This window comes from Papio anubis, chromosome Y (genome assembly GCF_008728515.1).
Source record: "Papio anubis isolate 15944 chromosome Y, Panubis1.0, whole genome shotgun sequence".
NCBI classification, from domain to species: Eukaryota; Metazoa; Chordata; class Mammalia; order Primates; family Cercopithecidae; genus Papio; species Papio anubis.
The window spans coordinates 4,096,122-4,113,843 of record NC_044997.1 but is presented as its reverse complement, the minus strand read 5'-3'; the positions used below and the strand labels follow the sequence as shown (position 1 = coordinate 4,113,843).

The 17,722-nt window shown below is 37.2% G+C and overlaps 1 protein-coding gene across 1 annotated transcript in view; it reads right to left on the bottom strand.

Annotated features, from left to right (window-relative positions):
• Positions 1 to 17,722, bottom strand: part of LOC110740399 (neuroligin 4 X-linked) — a 313,633-nt gene that overhangs the window by 129,548 nt on the left and 166,363 nt on the right. Inside the window, exon 5 of the mRNA XM_031661095.1 lies at positions 16,075 to 16,227. Coding sequence (XP_031516955.1) covers positions 16,075 to 16,227 — 153 coding nt within the window. The remainder of the gene's footprint in view (positions 1 to 16,074; positions 16,228 to 17,722) is intronic.

Here is a 17,722-nt window from a genome sequence, read left to right as displayed (position 1 = left end):
TTCAGTATTTTTTAAAAAGAAATAGCTGCTGAGTGTAAGGAACTTTAATAAACATGGCTTATATGACATCGGGCATTCACTGATTTTGAGAATAAGGAGTTCACTCAAACTGAAATAAAAAAAAAAGTTTCAGTAAATAGATCTACTTCTTTTTTTTTGAGAAGGAGTCTCGCACTGGTATGATCTCAGCTCACTGCAACCTGCACCACTTGGGTTCAAGTAGTTCTGTAGTCTCAGCCTCCCGAGTGGCTGGGATTACAGGCACAAGCCACTATGCCTGTCTCATTTTTGTATTTTTAGTAGAAGTGGGGTTTCACTATATTGGTCAGGATGGTCTCGGACTCCTGACCTCAGGTGATCCACCTGCTTCGGCCTCCCAAAGTGCTTTTGCAGGATTACAGGTGTGAGTCACCATGCCTGGCCTACTCCTTTTTTAAATAGCTTGCATTTTTCAATTTGGAGTAAAAAACTCTGCAACGGAGAATGGCATAAACCTGGGAGGCGGAGCTTGCAGTGAGCTGAGATCCAGCCACTGCACTCCAGCCTGGGCGACAGAGCGAGACTCCGTCTCAAAAAACAAAAAACAAAAAACAAAAACAAAAACAACAACAACAACAAAAAAAAATGATGAAGTTCTGAAAACTTCATCATTCAGAAAGTGATTATTATCTGGTAGACACTAGGAAGAGAATGTCACTATGAGCTATGATCACAGCCCTCAAGGATTTTAGAAACTGGTGTCAGGATGGAAACATCGACACACACACACAAAAAAAAACAAAGCCATACAAAAAACAGTGTAAATTTTCTAGTTCAAAATGAGTTCAAGGACAGGAAATGTCATGTCAGGATGATCCATCATTCTCAGAAAAAGGAAGTACACAAAAGTTAGGTGACTGTTCACCAGGGTTTATTCCCCAGAGCTACCAGGGAACACTCAGCAAAGTCTGGTGACATTTTTGGGTGTCATGTCTCAGGTTATAGAGTGTTACCAGCATCTAGTGGGCAAAGGCCAGAGATGCTTAACATCAAGTATAGGACAGACTCCCCGCCGGAAAAAAAAAAAAAAAAAAAAAGTCCAAATGCAAAATGTTAAAAATACTGAGGTTGAGAAACCATAAGATAGACAGATCATACACTTAATATAAAGGAGCAATTACTTCCTCTGAACCTGAAATTCATAGTAATACAGCTGTTATTCGACATAAATATAAGCAAAGTTAATAATGGACTTGAGCTGAGGTAAGGAGGTACCGGATAGCTCTCATGGATTAATCAGGGTAGCCTCAAATAACAGACATACACAGAAATGGTACATCCAAAAGAAGGAGAGATGATTAGGAATGTATTGAAGTAACCCTGAAATAGACCATTATTTCAAGAGGGATTCAGAGGGTTGCCCACCAACCAGAAAGCATTATCTTTTCCAATCAGGTATCCAAGGATCATTTCCTACCTTCTCTTCTCTCTTCAAACTTCATGCCCTTTCTCCTCCATCATGTCTTTGAGCTGAAGGTTTTGCTTCCTACTTCGCAGAGACAATAACAGTCATCATAATGGAATTTCCATGAACTCCAACCATGGCATCCACACTGTCCCCTCCATTCACACATTTACTTTTCAATTAAATCTGTAAGTGCATCCAATGTTCATGGAAAATGTCAACACTGTCACTGTCAACCTCAGACCAGGATCAGAATGCCCTTCCACATCTGCAAGGTAGGCTTTCTTTGCTAGATCATACCCAATCACAAATGAATTTGCTGTATTTCTCCCACGGGACAAATGAAAAGTCTTTATTCCCCATTTCACCTATCCAGACAGTGGTCCATTTCATTGCTCTCTACACAACAAAATATCTTGAAATAATTTTCTACATTGTTTTTCTTGTTTCTCTCTCTTGAATCCATTTCTATCAGAATTTGGACTCCTACTCCCTGAAAGTACTTATTCATTCCATAAATACACTCAGAAGTCAATTTTCTGACTTTTATTTTGATCTTCCAGCAGCATTTAGATATCTTGATGACTCCCACCTTCATAAAAACCATTCCTTACTTGTATCTGTATTAGTTGTTGTTTTTTCCTATTGCTGTTATAACAAAATTACCACAACTTGTTATAACTCTATTTTCAACACTAGAGAATTAAAAGCAATGAGAATGATTATGTCACTGTTCTTGGGGTTAGAAGCCCAAAACGTGTTGGTATTCATGCTGGAAGGTCTAAGAGAGAATCCATTTTCTTGTCATTTTCATCTTTTGATGGCTGCCTGCATATCTTAAATCTCATTCTCTATTTCTAACCCTCTTTCTTAAAAAAACTAAACTAAACTAAATTAACAACAACAACAACAAAAAATTGTGATTACCTAGATATACTCTGATGAACCAGGACAAGTACCTACCTCAAGATCCTTAACTTAATAATACTATGAAGACCATACTGCTATATAAGTATCATATTCACTGATTCCAGGGATTAAGATGTTCACTTTTTAAAACTTATTTATTTTCATTTTATTTCAGAGATGGGGTCTTGCTCTCTCAGCTAGGCCGGAGTATAGTGGTGTGATCACAGCTTGCTGCAGTTTCAACCTCCTGGGCTCAATCGATCCTCTCATCTCAGCCTCCCAAGTAGCTGGAACTATAGACACACAACACGATGCCTGGGCAATTTTTGTAGAGATAGTGTTTTGCTGTGTTGCCCAAGCTGGTCATTAACACCTGGGCTCAAGTGATCCACTGCCCATCCTCCACAAAAGCTAAGATTATAGGTGTGAGGAACCACACTTAGCCAGGATTTTAACTTGTTTTTGAGGGCATGAGGGGATGGGCGTATTTTCCCTGCTAAAGTGTCAAGAATATTTCAACCTGTCAATTTTCTTGCCATGACAGTAGATGTACTTTGCTTATTGTTTCTTGTCTTTGCAAACTCTAAAAATTGGAGGATTGAAGGCTCTGGGTCTTACAACTTTTCTGCATATCCTCTCATCAACATAGAAATCTAATTCAGTTTCTTGGACTTTAGATACAGAATGTGATGACATGTATCTTGGTCCTCTCCTCTAAATTCCAGACTCACATCTACCTGCCTACTTTATTTGTCTGTTTGGTGACTAATACAGGATTTAAATTTAACATATCCAACCTCCTCATCCCCTAAATTTATTCCTCCTATGGTCTGTTTCTTGCTGTTCTCAAAGTGTACTTCTAATTGGCCAGTACTAATTTCTTGGAGTCTTCTCATTCTCTGCCACCCTGCATCAATCTATCAGCGAATCCTGTTGGATCCAGAAGACATCCAGAACAATCTTTTTCTTTTCTTTCTTTTTTATTTTTCTTTTCATTCTCACTGGTACTGCCCTGGTTTAAGCTGGTATTATTTCTTGGGCGGATTATTGCAATAACCTTCTAACCTGATGTCCTTTTACACAGACAGAGGGACAGATAATGCCATTTCTCCAGGCTCTAAACATTTCAGTCAGCCACTTCCTTTATCATTATGAATGAGACATAAAGCCTTAGAGGGCATATAAAGTGTAGTGCATGCTGTCATCTCTGAAATCAAGTGCTGCTAACCCCTTTGACACTACTTTCCAGCCTCACTGATGTTCTCAGGGACTTTGTGACCACAGGGCCTTTGCAATGGATTTTCCCGTAGCTTACAATGCTGTTCCTCCAGGTAACTGTATGGTTGACTTCCCTCACATTAGTATTGCCTTATCTGTGAAAGTTTTCATGACCACTCTAGTCAATATTTTGGCACACAATTTTTAATTTAGCACCATTCTCTGCTTAATATTTCTCCATAGCACTTGTGATATCATATTCTACTGTATATTTTACAATACTTGTCTGTTGTTGTTTTCTTCCCCCTACTGGATAGAAATGCTCTAAGGTTGGGGATTTTTTTCTCTCTTTTGTTCAGTGTTCTATTCTCAATGTAAGGTGATGTGTCAAACAGCAGGCTGTCAATACAAGTTTGGTTTTTTTTCCTTCTTTTTGAGACGGCATCTTGCTATGTTACCAGGTCTAGTGCAATAGCATAGTCTTGGTTCACTACAACCTCCACCTCCTGGGTTCAAGTGATTCTCCTGCCTCAGCCTACCGAGTAGCTGGGATTACAGGTGAGTGCCACCACACCTGGCTAATTTTTGTGTTTTTAGTAGAGACAGGGTTACACCATGTTGATCAGGATAGTCTCGATCTCCTGACCTGAAATCTTCTCGCCTCAGCCTCCCAAAGTGCTGGGATTACAGGCATGAGCCACTGTGCACAGCCAATATATGCTTCTTGAATGAAAGAAGGATGAATAAATGAAAACCACTTTTATGTTTTCCTTGGCAAAGCTAGTTTTGTATATATACAAAATGACTTTACTTAAATTAGAAGCTCTTTCTCTCTCTGTCTCCCTTCCTTTGTCATATTTATTTTTTAAATTTAGTGCTCCTTATAAAGCATTGTAAGGTGCTGAGGGATACCTTATTCATTTTCTGTTGATGATTATAAATAACTATATGCCTCATGGTCAGTGAATGAATTTCACTGTATTTTGGTCAATGATGCCTTCCCCCATTAGGCTGATCAAGTGTTGCCTTGGTCAGCATTTAAACTCCTGAGATAGCAATGACAAAATCAAATCCCCAATCATGATGAACTGATTGAAATGAACTCTTCTTTGCAGACAATTTGATGGCAAGTACCTGAGTAGCATGTTCCTGAACCCTTACATTGTGTCCATACAATGGTGAGACAGCCTCAAGAGATGGAAATAGCAGAAGACTGTCACGCTAAACATGGGACTTGTGAGATACAGTAATTGGACCCAACTGCTTGGACACAAATGCATCAATATTCAGCTGGGCTCAGTGGCTTACCCTTGTAATCCCAGAACTTTGGTAGTCTGAGGCAGGTGGATCACTTGAGGTTAGAAGTTTGAGACCAGTCTAGTCAGCATGGTGAAACCCGGTCTCTACCAAAAATAGAAAACATAATTGGGTGTGGTGGTATGCAACTGTAATTTCAGCTACTCAAGAGTCTGGCTGGAGAATCACATGAACCCAGGAGGTGGAGGCTGCAGTGAGCAGAGATCACACCACTGCACTCCGGAGTAGGTGACAGAGAGAGACTCTATCTCAACAACAACAACAACAACAAAAACAATAACAAAAAGGAAAGTCAATATTCAGAGCCGTTGGTCAATGTAGCTGAATATTAAATTTTCTAATACATGAATAATAATAATGTGCATCAAGAAAGTGTAGGAGGGTGGGGGACACAGAACAGGACTAAGTGTTATGAATCCCACATGTGGTAAGGAATATGTATCCAGATTACAGTATTAAAACGTATCAGAGAAAACCTCCTAATCCTCAGCAATGAAAAGATAACCCAATTCAAATGGGCAAAAGTTCTGAATAGATATTTTTCCAAAGGATTTATTCAAATGTCCAATAAACACACAGATAGACATTCAACATTATTAGCCATCAGGTAAAAATGCATTCTCATCCTCTACTACTCTGCATTCAATCCAGCATCAAATCCTGTTGGATCTTTAAGACACGCAGAACAGTCTTTTTTTCTTTCTTTCTTTCTTTTTTTTTACCTTTGCATTTTCACTGGCACTGCCCTGGTTTAAGCTGGTATTACTTCTTGGGTGGATTATTTTTTGCCTACTTCTTAGGTACCTTAGAAGAAGAGAGGTAGGAGATTTATTTTCAGTATGATGTAAACATTAAAAACAAAACTCAAAATATGATAGCACTTTACATCTATTAGGATGATTATAATTAAAAGACAGATGAGAATAAATGTGGGTGATGACTCCCGAGTAGCTAGGATTATAGGCATGCACCACCACACCCAGCTAATTTTGTATTTTTAGTAGAGACAGGGTTTCTCCATGTTGGTCAGGCTGGTCTCTAACTCAAACTGTAAGGTGATCTGCCCACCCTGACCTCCCAAAGTGTTGGGATTATAGTTCACCATGCCTGACTGAGAAGTTAGAAATTTTTTGCATTGATAGTGGTAATGTAAAGCGGTACACTGGTACAGATATAGAAATGTAAAATGGTACAATGGTAGAATGTACAAATGGTGGGAATGTAAAATGGTAGGTTGGAAAATAATTTGAAGTATTCTCAAATATTTAAACACAGAGTTACAATATGACCCATCAATTCTCTTCATCATATCCCTAATCAGGATAAATATATGTCCATACAAAAACTTGCACAAGAATGATCATGGCACAATTACTAACACTATCCAAAAAGTGGAAACAGCTCAAATGTCCTGCAACAGAGGAATGGATAAACAAAATGTGTTATATCCAACAAATGAAATATTTTGAACCATTAAAAATAAGAGTACTGATGCATACTATAACACAGGTGAACCTCAAAAACATTAAGTGAATGAAGTCAGACATTAAACACACACACACACACACACACACACACATTGTGTGATCAATACAGATAGAAATTAGAAAGTGGATGTCTACCTCTTGGGGTCCTGGGAGATGAAGAGTATGGGATTTCTCTTTGGAATGATGTAAATGTTCAAAAGTTAGATAGTGCTGCTGGTGTCACAATATTGTGCATATAATAAAGGCCACTGATTTGCACACTTTAAACATGTACACTGGATATAAATTGTTTTAAATAAAGGAAAGAGACAATAAAAATCAGAAGTTGGAGATAAGCCCAATAAGTCACTTACATGGTAAGCATCACAAGAAGATCAAGAAACATGAAGATGCATCAAATGCCATTAAATGTATCAGAAGTCCAGAAAAAAATTTTCATGACATATCAGTGCCCCTCAAGAGAACACTTCTGATGAAATATGACTGAAAATAAGGAAGCTTAACTTAAGCTTAACCAGGCAGTAATGAATAAGAAATAGAAACAGTGCAACTGAAATGAATAAATAAGTACACCAATAAGTAAAGAATATCATGGTAAAAAAGAGATGTAAAAGTGATTTGAAGTCATTTACTTAAGATTCATTTCTTTAAAGACAGGAAATGCTAGGCACAGTTTAAACAAAGAAGAATGCAGAAGGATGAATGCAATTTCTAAGTAATTTTATAAAAATTCAGGCTTAGAAAGGAAACTGAAATAGTAACGAAGGAAAAAGATACTTGGAGGTGCAGCAATATATTGAACAGAGGCATTTGGTAGGGTTGCTGTATGTGTTAAAAACTCAGGATGAATTTACAATACTGTGTTTATATTACGCATTGGTTTAACACAATAGCCAAAATAGTATACAGATGGTCTTGAACTTTCAATGGCTTATTAGTTATTATCTTAAAATAATACAAAAATACTCGGCAGAAATCATTTTTGAATGCTCAAATTTTCTCAAGCTAGCAATACACACTGCCATACTGTGTGGATGCCAGGCAATGATTTAATCAGCCACAGAATCACAAAGGCCAACAACTGATACTCTACAGTGTATATGAGACATTCAACACTTTATTATAAAATAGGACTTGTGTTAGACGATGTTGCCCAACTGCAAGCTAATATAAGTGTTAAAAGTATGCTCAGCGTCAGCTAGGCTAAGCTATGATGTTTAGTAGGTTAGGTGTATTAAAGTATTTTTGACTAATGACATTTTAAATTTACAATGGGTTTATTGGGATATAATCCTACAAGGAGTCAAGGAACATATTTTATATATACATATGTATACACACATACACACATATGTATACACACAGATATACACACATATATCTCTGTGTGTATCACAAAAGCAAACAACCATTACATACAATTGTATATATACACACACACTTAGACACACATATATTCATGTGTATACACACATAATTACACACATATATGTATCTATGTACAATATGATGAACCGTGAATCATAAGAAATTGAACACTTGAACATGTCAAAGAAAGTAGATTTTAAATGTTGGCACCACATAAAAATGATAAGCATTTAAGGCAACACACATGATGTGAATTAGCTTGATTTAGTCATTTCATGATGGACACATATTTCAAAACATCACTTTGTACGTGATCAATACATTCAATTTTTATTTGTTGATAAAATAAATAAATTAGGAACAAAACACACAATTTCTTTTCTACTTTGTCTTCACTCTTCCTTTTGATTTTCTTTTTAGTCTTTTTTTAAAAATTTGAGACAGTTTCACTCTGTTGCCCAGGCTCGTGTGCAGTAGTGCAATCACAGGGCACTGCAGTCTCAAACTCCTGGGGTCAAACTCCTGGGGTAAAGCAATCCTCCTGCCTCAGCCTTTTGAGTAACTGAGTCCCCAGGAACACAGCACCACATCTGGCTCTTTCTTTCTTTCTTTCTTTTCTTTCTTTTCTCTCTTTTCTCTCTTTCTTTCTTTCTTTCTTTCTTTCTTTCTTTCTTTCTTTCTTTCTTTCTTTCTTTCTTTCTTTCTTTCTTTCTTTCTTTCTTCTCTGTCTCTCTCTGTCTTTCTCTCTGTCTCTCTGTCTCTCTCTTTCTCTCTTTCTCTCTTTCTTTCTTTCTTTTTTTGTTTTTTTAAGAGACAGGGTCTTACTATGTTGTTCAGGCTCGTATGAAACTCCTAGCCTCAAAGGATTGTCACACCTATTCCTCCCACAGTACTGAGATGGCAGGGAGCCACCAGACCCAGGCTTCCCCAAATTTTCTTTCCCCAATAAATACCTTTTCATCTAATGTCTCGTTTGCTATTGAGTCAACTGCGGACCAGGCAGCCTCTTTGCTCTGTTGTTCCCATCAGCTGTTATGGCACCCTCCCGGTGAGAGAGTCCTTATCCCAGTGCATTTGTCCTCATATCTGCTCCATTTGCCTCTAAGGTCCTAATGACAAAGCACTCATCCTTAATTTCCCCTGACCTTCACATCCTGAAAAAATTCAATGAATGTAGTGGGCATTTTGAGCCAGTAGGAGGCAGAAGAGGAAAGTCCAAGCAAATGATCATTCTGAGAGCAGAAACATGATCCTTAGGAGTTTTGTTCACTCCCAAGAGATCTGTCCACACCTACCAATCTTCAGAATCTGCAGCCACAACAGCAATGCATGTTAAATCACCCAAATTATTACTAAAAATGCTGCTTCTGCTATGCACATTGGGTGCTTTTATATCAAACCATTTCTGTCTTATATTCACACATGACTCCAAAATGCCCAATAGGTTTATGTAATTAATGATCTTAAAGAGAAAGACAACTTCAGAAAACCATGACACAGCCTATTCTAAGGTAAAAATTTTCAGGAGAGCTATAGTATCTGAAAAATTAGCAGGGGTTCCTGATATCTATCATCTATAAATATAGATATCTCTCTATATATCTATCTAATCCTTGAAAAAATCAGTTATATAAAACTGCAGGCAACCTTTCTTAAAATCAGAAACTAGCTCTCAGGCAAGAAATATACACTGAAATGATCATATGACTCAATTTATATGCAAAAGACAGCAAGCAGGAAATGACATGGGAACTGGCGTTAAACACCAAACTTCCCAATGAAACACCAGTTTTATGGCACTGATGAGATTTGATGTGACAAATGCCATTGTTAGGGTTGATGACAACCACACTGTGCACCATAATAAACCAGTAATGGTTGAATGGAAATGAAGTAGCCTTCAAGGACTCACTCTGTGGAACTTAAAAATACACTGTAAGTATCTTATCACAGTTGTGTATCTTGATCAGCAGTAAGAACTTTTTTTGCATAATGATAGCAGCTACATCTGATGCTGAAGTAATATGCACTTTCTTCACTCATTCCATGGTTTACTAATTCATACTTGGCAATGATTAATAAGGCTGTGGATGCATTCTGAGTGGTAAGTCAGAGCTCTGGCTTCAGTTACACCCGGGTTTCAGTCCCTGCTCTGACTGCTAGAAGATGTGATGCCATGAGTCAATCCCATCACCTCCAAGCCTTCATCTCCTCATAGGTAGGACACAAGGTTAACTCTTCCAAGTGAGTGTATTAAGATTAAGTGAAGTAATATATGCAACAACACTTTGCTGGCCACACTGAGACACACAATAAGTTGACATTACAGAGTATAGTCGAGACTGTTTCAAAGTAACAATTAATTTTAGCATACATGAGGCGTGAAATCATAGGATGACCACAAATGTGATAATACCATAAAAGGTAAACAGAAATAGAAATACACATTTTAATGGAGGCAGATAAAATCCACTGCAAGTACAAAGCCTTGCTCTTGGAGACTATTGGAAGCGGGAACATAAAAACTTATACGTAAGTTCCAGTTGTTTCCATCAAAAAAAACATGAGTAAGGCACTTTCTCTTTTACACTGAAAGTCTTTGAACTATCATGAATTTAGAAAAAAAAAAAGATTGGAGAGAACTCAAGTTTTCCTAAAGTAAAGAACTAAGATGGAGATAATAGTATTTATTGATTCAGCAATGGCCTTACAGGAATTTGCATTTATCAGATTATCCTCTGCAGTTTCCACATGGAGGTGATGGTTCTGAAAGTTTGTTACCTAGATAAATGTCTGATTTCCTTAGGAGTACATGATACATATGGATGTTGATGTTGTTGAGTGAATGGCTAAGAGGGGATAGGTACATACGTAGGTAGGTGAGACAAGGCAAGAGCCCCGGCACGCACAGCTCAGCAAGGATTTTGCTGGCTTCTGAGAAGATAAGAATACCGTATACCCTGGCACTGGTTAACCTGAGAGGTACTGGTGAACTCTAGGTTTTCCAAAGTCTTGAATACATATGTGAGAGGGTTTTGAACCACAGCATCTCCATCTTGAATAGGGGCTGAGTAAAATAAGGCTGGGAATTACTACACTACATTCCCAGGAGATTGGGCATTCTTAGTCACAGGATGAGATAGGTCAGCACAAGATATAGGTCATAAAGGCCTTGTTGATAAAATAATGTGGTAAAGAAGCTAGCCAAAACCCACCAAAACCAAGATGGCAATGAGAGTGACCTCTAGTCCACCTCACTGCTCATTATACTAAGCCAATTATAATGTATTGGCATGCTAAAGATACTCCCACCAGTACCACGACAGTTTACAAATGCCATGGCAATGACAAGAATTTACCCCATATCATCTGAGATGGGGAGGATCCCTCAGCTCCAGGAATTGTCACCCCTTTCCTGGAAAACTAATAAATAACTCACCCCTTGTTTAGCATATTATCAAGAAATAACATAAAAATAGCCAAAAGCAGTTCTCTGAGTTGCTCTGCCTATGGAGCAGTCATTCTTTATTCCTTTATTTTCCTAATAAACTCTATTTCACTATATGGATTCTTATTCAATTCTTTCATGTACTAGATCCAAGAAACATCTCGAGTCTGGATTAGGATCAGATCCCTTTCCGGTAACATATATACCTTCCTAGTGACAAGGGTATACAGCAGAATTAAACAGGAAGTCTGTCTATAGACGTGCCATTTCTTTAAAACAAACTGAACACAAATTCAATCAGAAGACACTGCATGTAAATATAAATAATGACCTTATAGTATGAAGATACATCTCAATTTGCCTGGGACAATCTCAGTTTATTGATAGCACTTGAGCAACTCTCAAACATGTCCTGGGTTGGATTATAAATTATATGGTCAATGGCTAGCAAGATTGTGTAGCATAGTTCTGATTATAAAAAAAAAACCCACAAAACAAAAGCAAAACTTAATACTTCCAAAAGCAAACATGATGGTCTTCTGATTTATTTAATATCTAGAACTGTATATATCTATTTACATATGTATATATTTTATATTTATTTATTTAAATATTTAGATTTGTATTTATTTATATATTTATAATATATTGTTTTATATTATATTTATAAAGCATATTATGAATATATAAATATAAATATATAATAATAAATATATAAATAGATGTGTGTATAGATTATAAATATATTTATTTAAATGTATATACATACATTTTTTAGATGGAGTCTTGCTCTGTTACCAGGCTGGGGTGCAGGGTTCAATCTTGGCTCACTGCAACCTCCCGCTCCTGGGTTCAAGGGATTCTTGTGCCTCAGCCTGGGATTACAGGCAGGCTCCATGACACTAATCTAATTTTTGTATATTTAGAGATGGGGTTTCACTACGTTGGTCAGGATGGTCTTGATCTCCTGACCTAGTGATCTTCCAGCCTCGGCCTCTCAAAGTGCTAAGATTACAGGAATGAGTCACTGCACCTGGCCGTAATGATGTTTTAAATTAACATGGTTCAGTTTGGATGCCAATATTTGATAGATATTACCCAATACATATTGGGTCAGTTGCAATTCTTACTGTGGATGAACAGCAGCATTAATACAATGTATAATGGTATTAATAGCACTAATTGTAATGTGACTGGGTATAATGATTTCTGTTGACAGCCTACAAAATTTCACCTACATGAGTCCATAAAACCTCTTATAAAAGGTTATTTTTTGCTGACAAGTAATTATACAGATTATATATTTATGGGGTAAAGTGTGATATTTTGAACCATAGAAATTTTATACTGTACAACAACCTTGCGAGGGAGAGAATGCCACTGCCTTCTACTCCTAAGGAACGAGTCTCAGAAAAAGTTAGCTTTCTCACAGTAGATGTAGCGGAAAGACGTTAGCTTCTGTATGTCGAAGCTGCAATCTGTGTTCTTTCTAATGTCAGATTCCACTTCCATTATGATCATAAAAGTAAATGCTGCTTAGCAATTTTCAAGAAGACAATTGCAAATGCAAGATGCATAGTAAAGGTCAATACAGTTACATTTTAAAGTCTCTATCACCCTTTATAATTGGTAAACTTGGCACATTTCATTGCATCAAATGAAAGCGGGGGGGTCTATAGTACACTTCGCTTTTCCACACTAGCTCATTGGAAGAATGTAAATAGACAGCATAGCATGCTAAATCACTTCTTTTGTTTCTTCCCCATGAATTTTATAGCTTTCTGTTATCTTATGACTTAAAAAAAAAATCTACATAGCAAAAAGTAGACTTAGGAATTTTCAATGAGATTTTTTCTTCCTCTAAAATAAGTGTGTATAATTCCCAGGCTACTTTGCAAGATCTGCATTTGACTCAGGAAGGAAAAAAAAAAAACCCAAAAACTGATTTAAAAGAATATAGTGTAGAGTTGCTTGATACAACTGGGGTTTTGGGGGAAAAGGAGATCAATTTCTTTTGAAACTCAATCTTACCAATCTTATCAGTCACATCAATCAAAGGAGATCAATTTCTTTTGAAACTCAATCTTACCAATCTTATCAGTCACATCAATCCATCGTGCATGCAACATAATATTTTGTAATTCCAGCAAACAGAATTTTCTCGATGCCCACTGCTTCCTTCAGCAAAGGATGCCCAAATTCTCTTCCTTGTGGCCTGGCTACAGGCATTGCACACACTGCTCCCTTTGAAGAGGGCCTGTGCAGTGCCCTCATACATGCTTTCCTCCTTCCACCTCTTTGTCAGAGTAGACCTTTTTAAAACACCAAAAACACAATTTCCTGTTTCCAACACTAGTAGCCAAAGCAACTGGTCAGAGCCTACAGAAAATATTCAGTGAAGTGGTCAATCATTGCTACGCAAAAGTTCAGAGATATTATTCCACTAAGATGTGGCTCACAGAAAACTGCAAAAAAATAAAAAATAAAAAAAATAAAAAACCCAACAATATAACAAAATGTTTGACACTAAAAGGTTTTTTGTTGGGGTTTATTTTGTTTAATGCAAAAAACAACCTGGAATTTTGAATTCTTTATCAATTGTTCAAAAGATAACTTTAACAAAACTTGTGAGTGACTTGTATTTCAACGTAAGAAATGCATTTCTCTTAGGGTTTCTTTTTCTTTTTTTCTTTTTTTTTTAATTATACTTTAAGTTCTAGGGTACATGTGCACAATATGCAGGTTTGATACATAGCTATACATGTGCCACGTTGATTTGCTGCATCCCTCAATTCGTCATTTACATTAGGTATTTCTCCTAATGCTATCCCTTCCCCATCCCCCAACTCCTGGACAGGCCTCTGTGTGTGATGTTCCCCTCCCTGTGCCCATGTGTTCTCACTATTCAACTCCCATTTATGAGTGAGAACATGAAGTGTTTGGATTTCTGTCCTTGTGATAGTTTGCTGACAATGATTTTTTTCTGGCTTCATCCATGTCCCTGAAAAGAACACGAACTCATTCTTTATATAGCTGCATAATATTCCATGGTGTATATGTACCACATTTTCTTTATCCAGTCTATTATTGATGGAATTTGGTTGGTTTCAAGTCACCTCTTGGGTTTCTCAGCAATTCACCACCTTTTATGGTTTCTTACAGGTTAATGTGTTCACACAGGAATTAAAAAAAAAACACACACACACTCAAAATGAAATAAAATAATCTGATTGAAAATAAAATATTCTTGAAAATATTTACCTATTTGAAGAAAACATTTTCAGACATATTTCTTGTTTGACCTCCTTTAGTCCTATTTATTTATTTATTTATTTATTTATTTATTTATTTATTTTATTTAATTTTGAGATGAGTCACTTTGTTGCCCAGGCTGAGTACAGTGGCACAATGTCAGCTCACTGCAACCTCAGCCTTCTGAGTTCCAGAGATTCACCTGGCTCAGCCTATCTAGTAGCTGGTATTACAGGTGCCTGCTGCCACACCTGGCTAATTTTTGTACTTTTAGTAGAGACAGGGTGTCACAACATTTGCCAGGATGGACTCAAACTCCTGACCTGAAGTGATCTGCCCACCCGGGCCTCCCAAAGTACTGCAATTACAGGAGAGAGCTACTATGAGCAGCCTCCATTGTATTTTATATTTCATATTGTATCACAATCACAATGCAACCAATACACACATCTCTCTCATGGATAATTTGTTAAAAATTTTATTTTGAACACCATTTTAAAGGATTTTTGCACAGAAAACAAATGTTTTCACAGAGGTCTAGGAATATTATTCACAAACTAGCCAAAAGCAGGAAAGGTCATCTAAGAAGTTGTTGAAATCTTACCCTGAAGTTGTATAATTTTCCATCCCACAACTAGAAAACGAATGAAACACCTAAACAAGGAGGAGCTAAACTTTAATTTCCATGTACTTGGCCTTTAATCATAGATCATCAAATGCAATAAAAGTCAACTAATACTTAAGTTTCCTTGCATGCAAATGCAGTGGAACCCAAACAGGAGATCTTCCAAAGCCTCAACATAATCAGAGAACTGGATAAAATCTTTTTCTCCATATAATATACTAATTCATACAGTAACACAATCAGACCAGAAAGCTAAGATCTATGGCCATTATTAATTATCGTATCACCAAATATGTGTTCATTATACACGCCTAGGTAGATAAATACACATTCATTTAATTCCAAAGAAGAATCATGCTTTAAATAAAATTTCATTTTATCATGATGATCTTGAAGTGGCCATTGATTTGAGAAGGGATTCAACTTACATAAAATAAAATTAGCCGGGCGCGGTGGCTCAAGCCTGTAATCCCAGCACTTTGGGAGGCTGAGACGGGCGGATCACAAGGTCAGGAGATCGAGACTATCCTGGCTAACACGGTGAAACCCCGTCTCTACTAAAAAATACAAAAAACTAGCCGGGCGAGGTGGCGGGCGCCTGTGGTCCCAGCTACTCCGGAGGCTGAGGCAGAGAATGGCGTAAAACCGGGAGGCCGAGGCTTGCAGTGAGCTGAGATCCGGCCACTGCACTCCAGCCTGGGCGACAGAGCCAGACTCAGTCTCAAAAAAAAAAAAAATAAATAAATAAAATAAAATAAAATAAAATAAAATAAAATAAAATAATTGGATCAGAAGTGAATGGAAAAAAAAATACAACAATAAAATGGTCATGTTGCATGAAGTTAGAAAAAGAAAAGAAAAAACATATCTGATCACATAAAGTAAATACCATAAAGTGGAATTAACCAGGAACTGGAATAACAGGATTCAAATCCATAAGTCCCATTAAAATAAGAAGTGGACCTTTCATGTTTCCTCTTGCGCATTCAATGATGAAATCACTTACCTAATATTCCCAGACGGTAGTTAACGGTGATAACGATGACGTTCCCATAGCTGGCCAAAATGCTGCCATCAATCATGTTACCAGTGCCCTCCATGTAAGATCCCCCATGGATATAGACCATAACTGGCTTCTTACTATTCTGTTCATGAATATCTGGAAAAAAAGCCACGTAAGGAAACACAATAAAGATCTTACTGACTCACCGATGGTAAATTAAGAACAAAGGAGATTCACTGATTTCCCTATTTTGACTTGAAGTAAGCACATTAATTTTATGGATGATATGACCCTTGATAAGGGTTTCTAAGAAACATGACTAATGCTATTACATTTTCTATTTAAAAGAATCCAAATTATTTAGATGCTTTATATTTTCACAGGGACTATAAACTCCCATTGCGACTTGCAACCAATGATTCCTCTCCATAATTTACATTATTATTTAAATTAACAATGATGTAAAAACAGTGATCTGTAATGATAGAAAGTTAGAGACTACAGTGCCTGTTCTCTGAAAAGTTGTGATTGGCCGGGCGCGGTGGCTCAAGCCTGTAATCCCAGCACTTTGGGAGGCCGAGACGGGCGGATCACGAGGTCAGGAGATCGAGACCATCCTGGCTAACACGGTGAAACCCCATCTCTACTAAGAAATAGAGCGAGACTCCGTCTCAGAAAAAAAAAAAAAAAAAAAAAAAAAAAAAACTAGCCGGGCGAGGTGGCGGCGCCTGTAGTCCCAGCTACTCGCGAGGCTGAGGCAGGAGAATGGCGTGAACCCGGGAGGCGGAGCTTGCAGTGAGCTGAGATCCGGCCACTGCTCTCCAGCCTGGGCGACAGAGCCAGACTCTGTCTCAAAAAAAAAAATAAATAAAATAAAGAAAGAAAAGTTGTGACTAAACAACCTGTTTATAACATTAATCTGCCATTAGGGCTGCATTTAGTCTTCAGAAAACTGACCTCCCGTATAAACATTTCTAGATGCAGGGGTGTGTGTGTGTGTGTGTCTGTGTGTGTATACAAATAATTTAAATATCGTTGTTACTAGAAGAAAACTCCAAGTATGTATGCACATTTATTTTCAATTTTTTCTTCAATAAATTTTTTTTCCTTCATAATTCACAGGGACACTTTTGAGATACCAGAAAGGAATTCTGAGGATATGAATTACCATTGTTTGGTCAGTGGCTCCAATTTGAATGAATTATGATCACAGTTTTACTGGGTGCACAAAGAAGACATGACATACCCACTGGTCACAGTAAAGCACACAAAACAGTATCAAGTTACCCAAGTATTTCTTTGCAGATATTTAATCCATGGCAGAAAAGTGACTTTTATTTCTCATATTAAATTCAAATATAAAGTAAAAATCTTCTATTAATCATTTATTCATCATACCCTATGGGAAATGTCTTCTGCTATATGAATAAAAAATGGCTTTCCTCATGATTCACTGCTTCTTTCTGGTTCCTAATTTCCTAGGTTTTGGCCTCATTTCTTTTATCACTACCAGTAGTTGGCTAGTAAATTGTGGGAAAAACAATAAGTAGAGATTTTGAAGGACTGCTTTAAAGTGCTCCCTTGGAAAATATGTGAAATTAATATCTCTTACCTTTCATAAAACATATGACAAGAGTCTCTTGAACTTGTG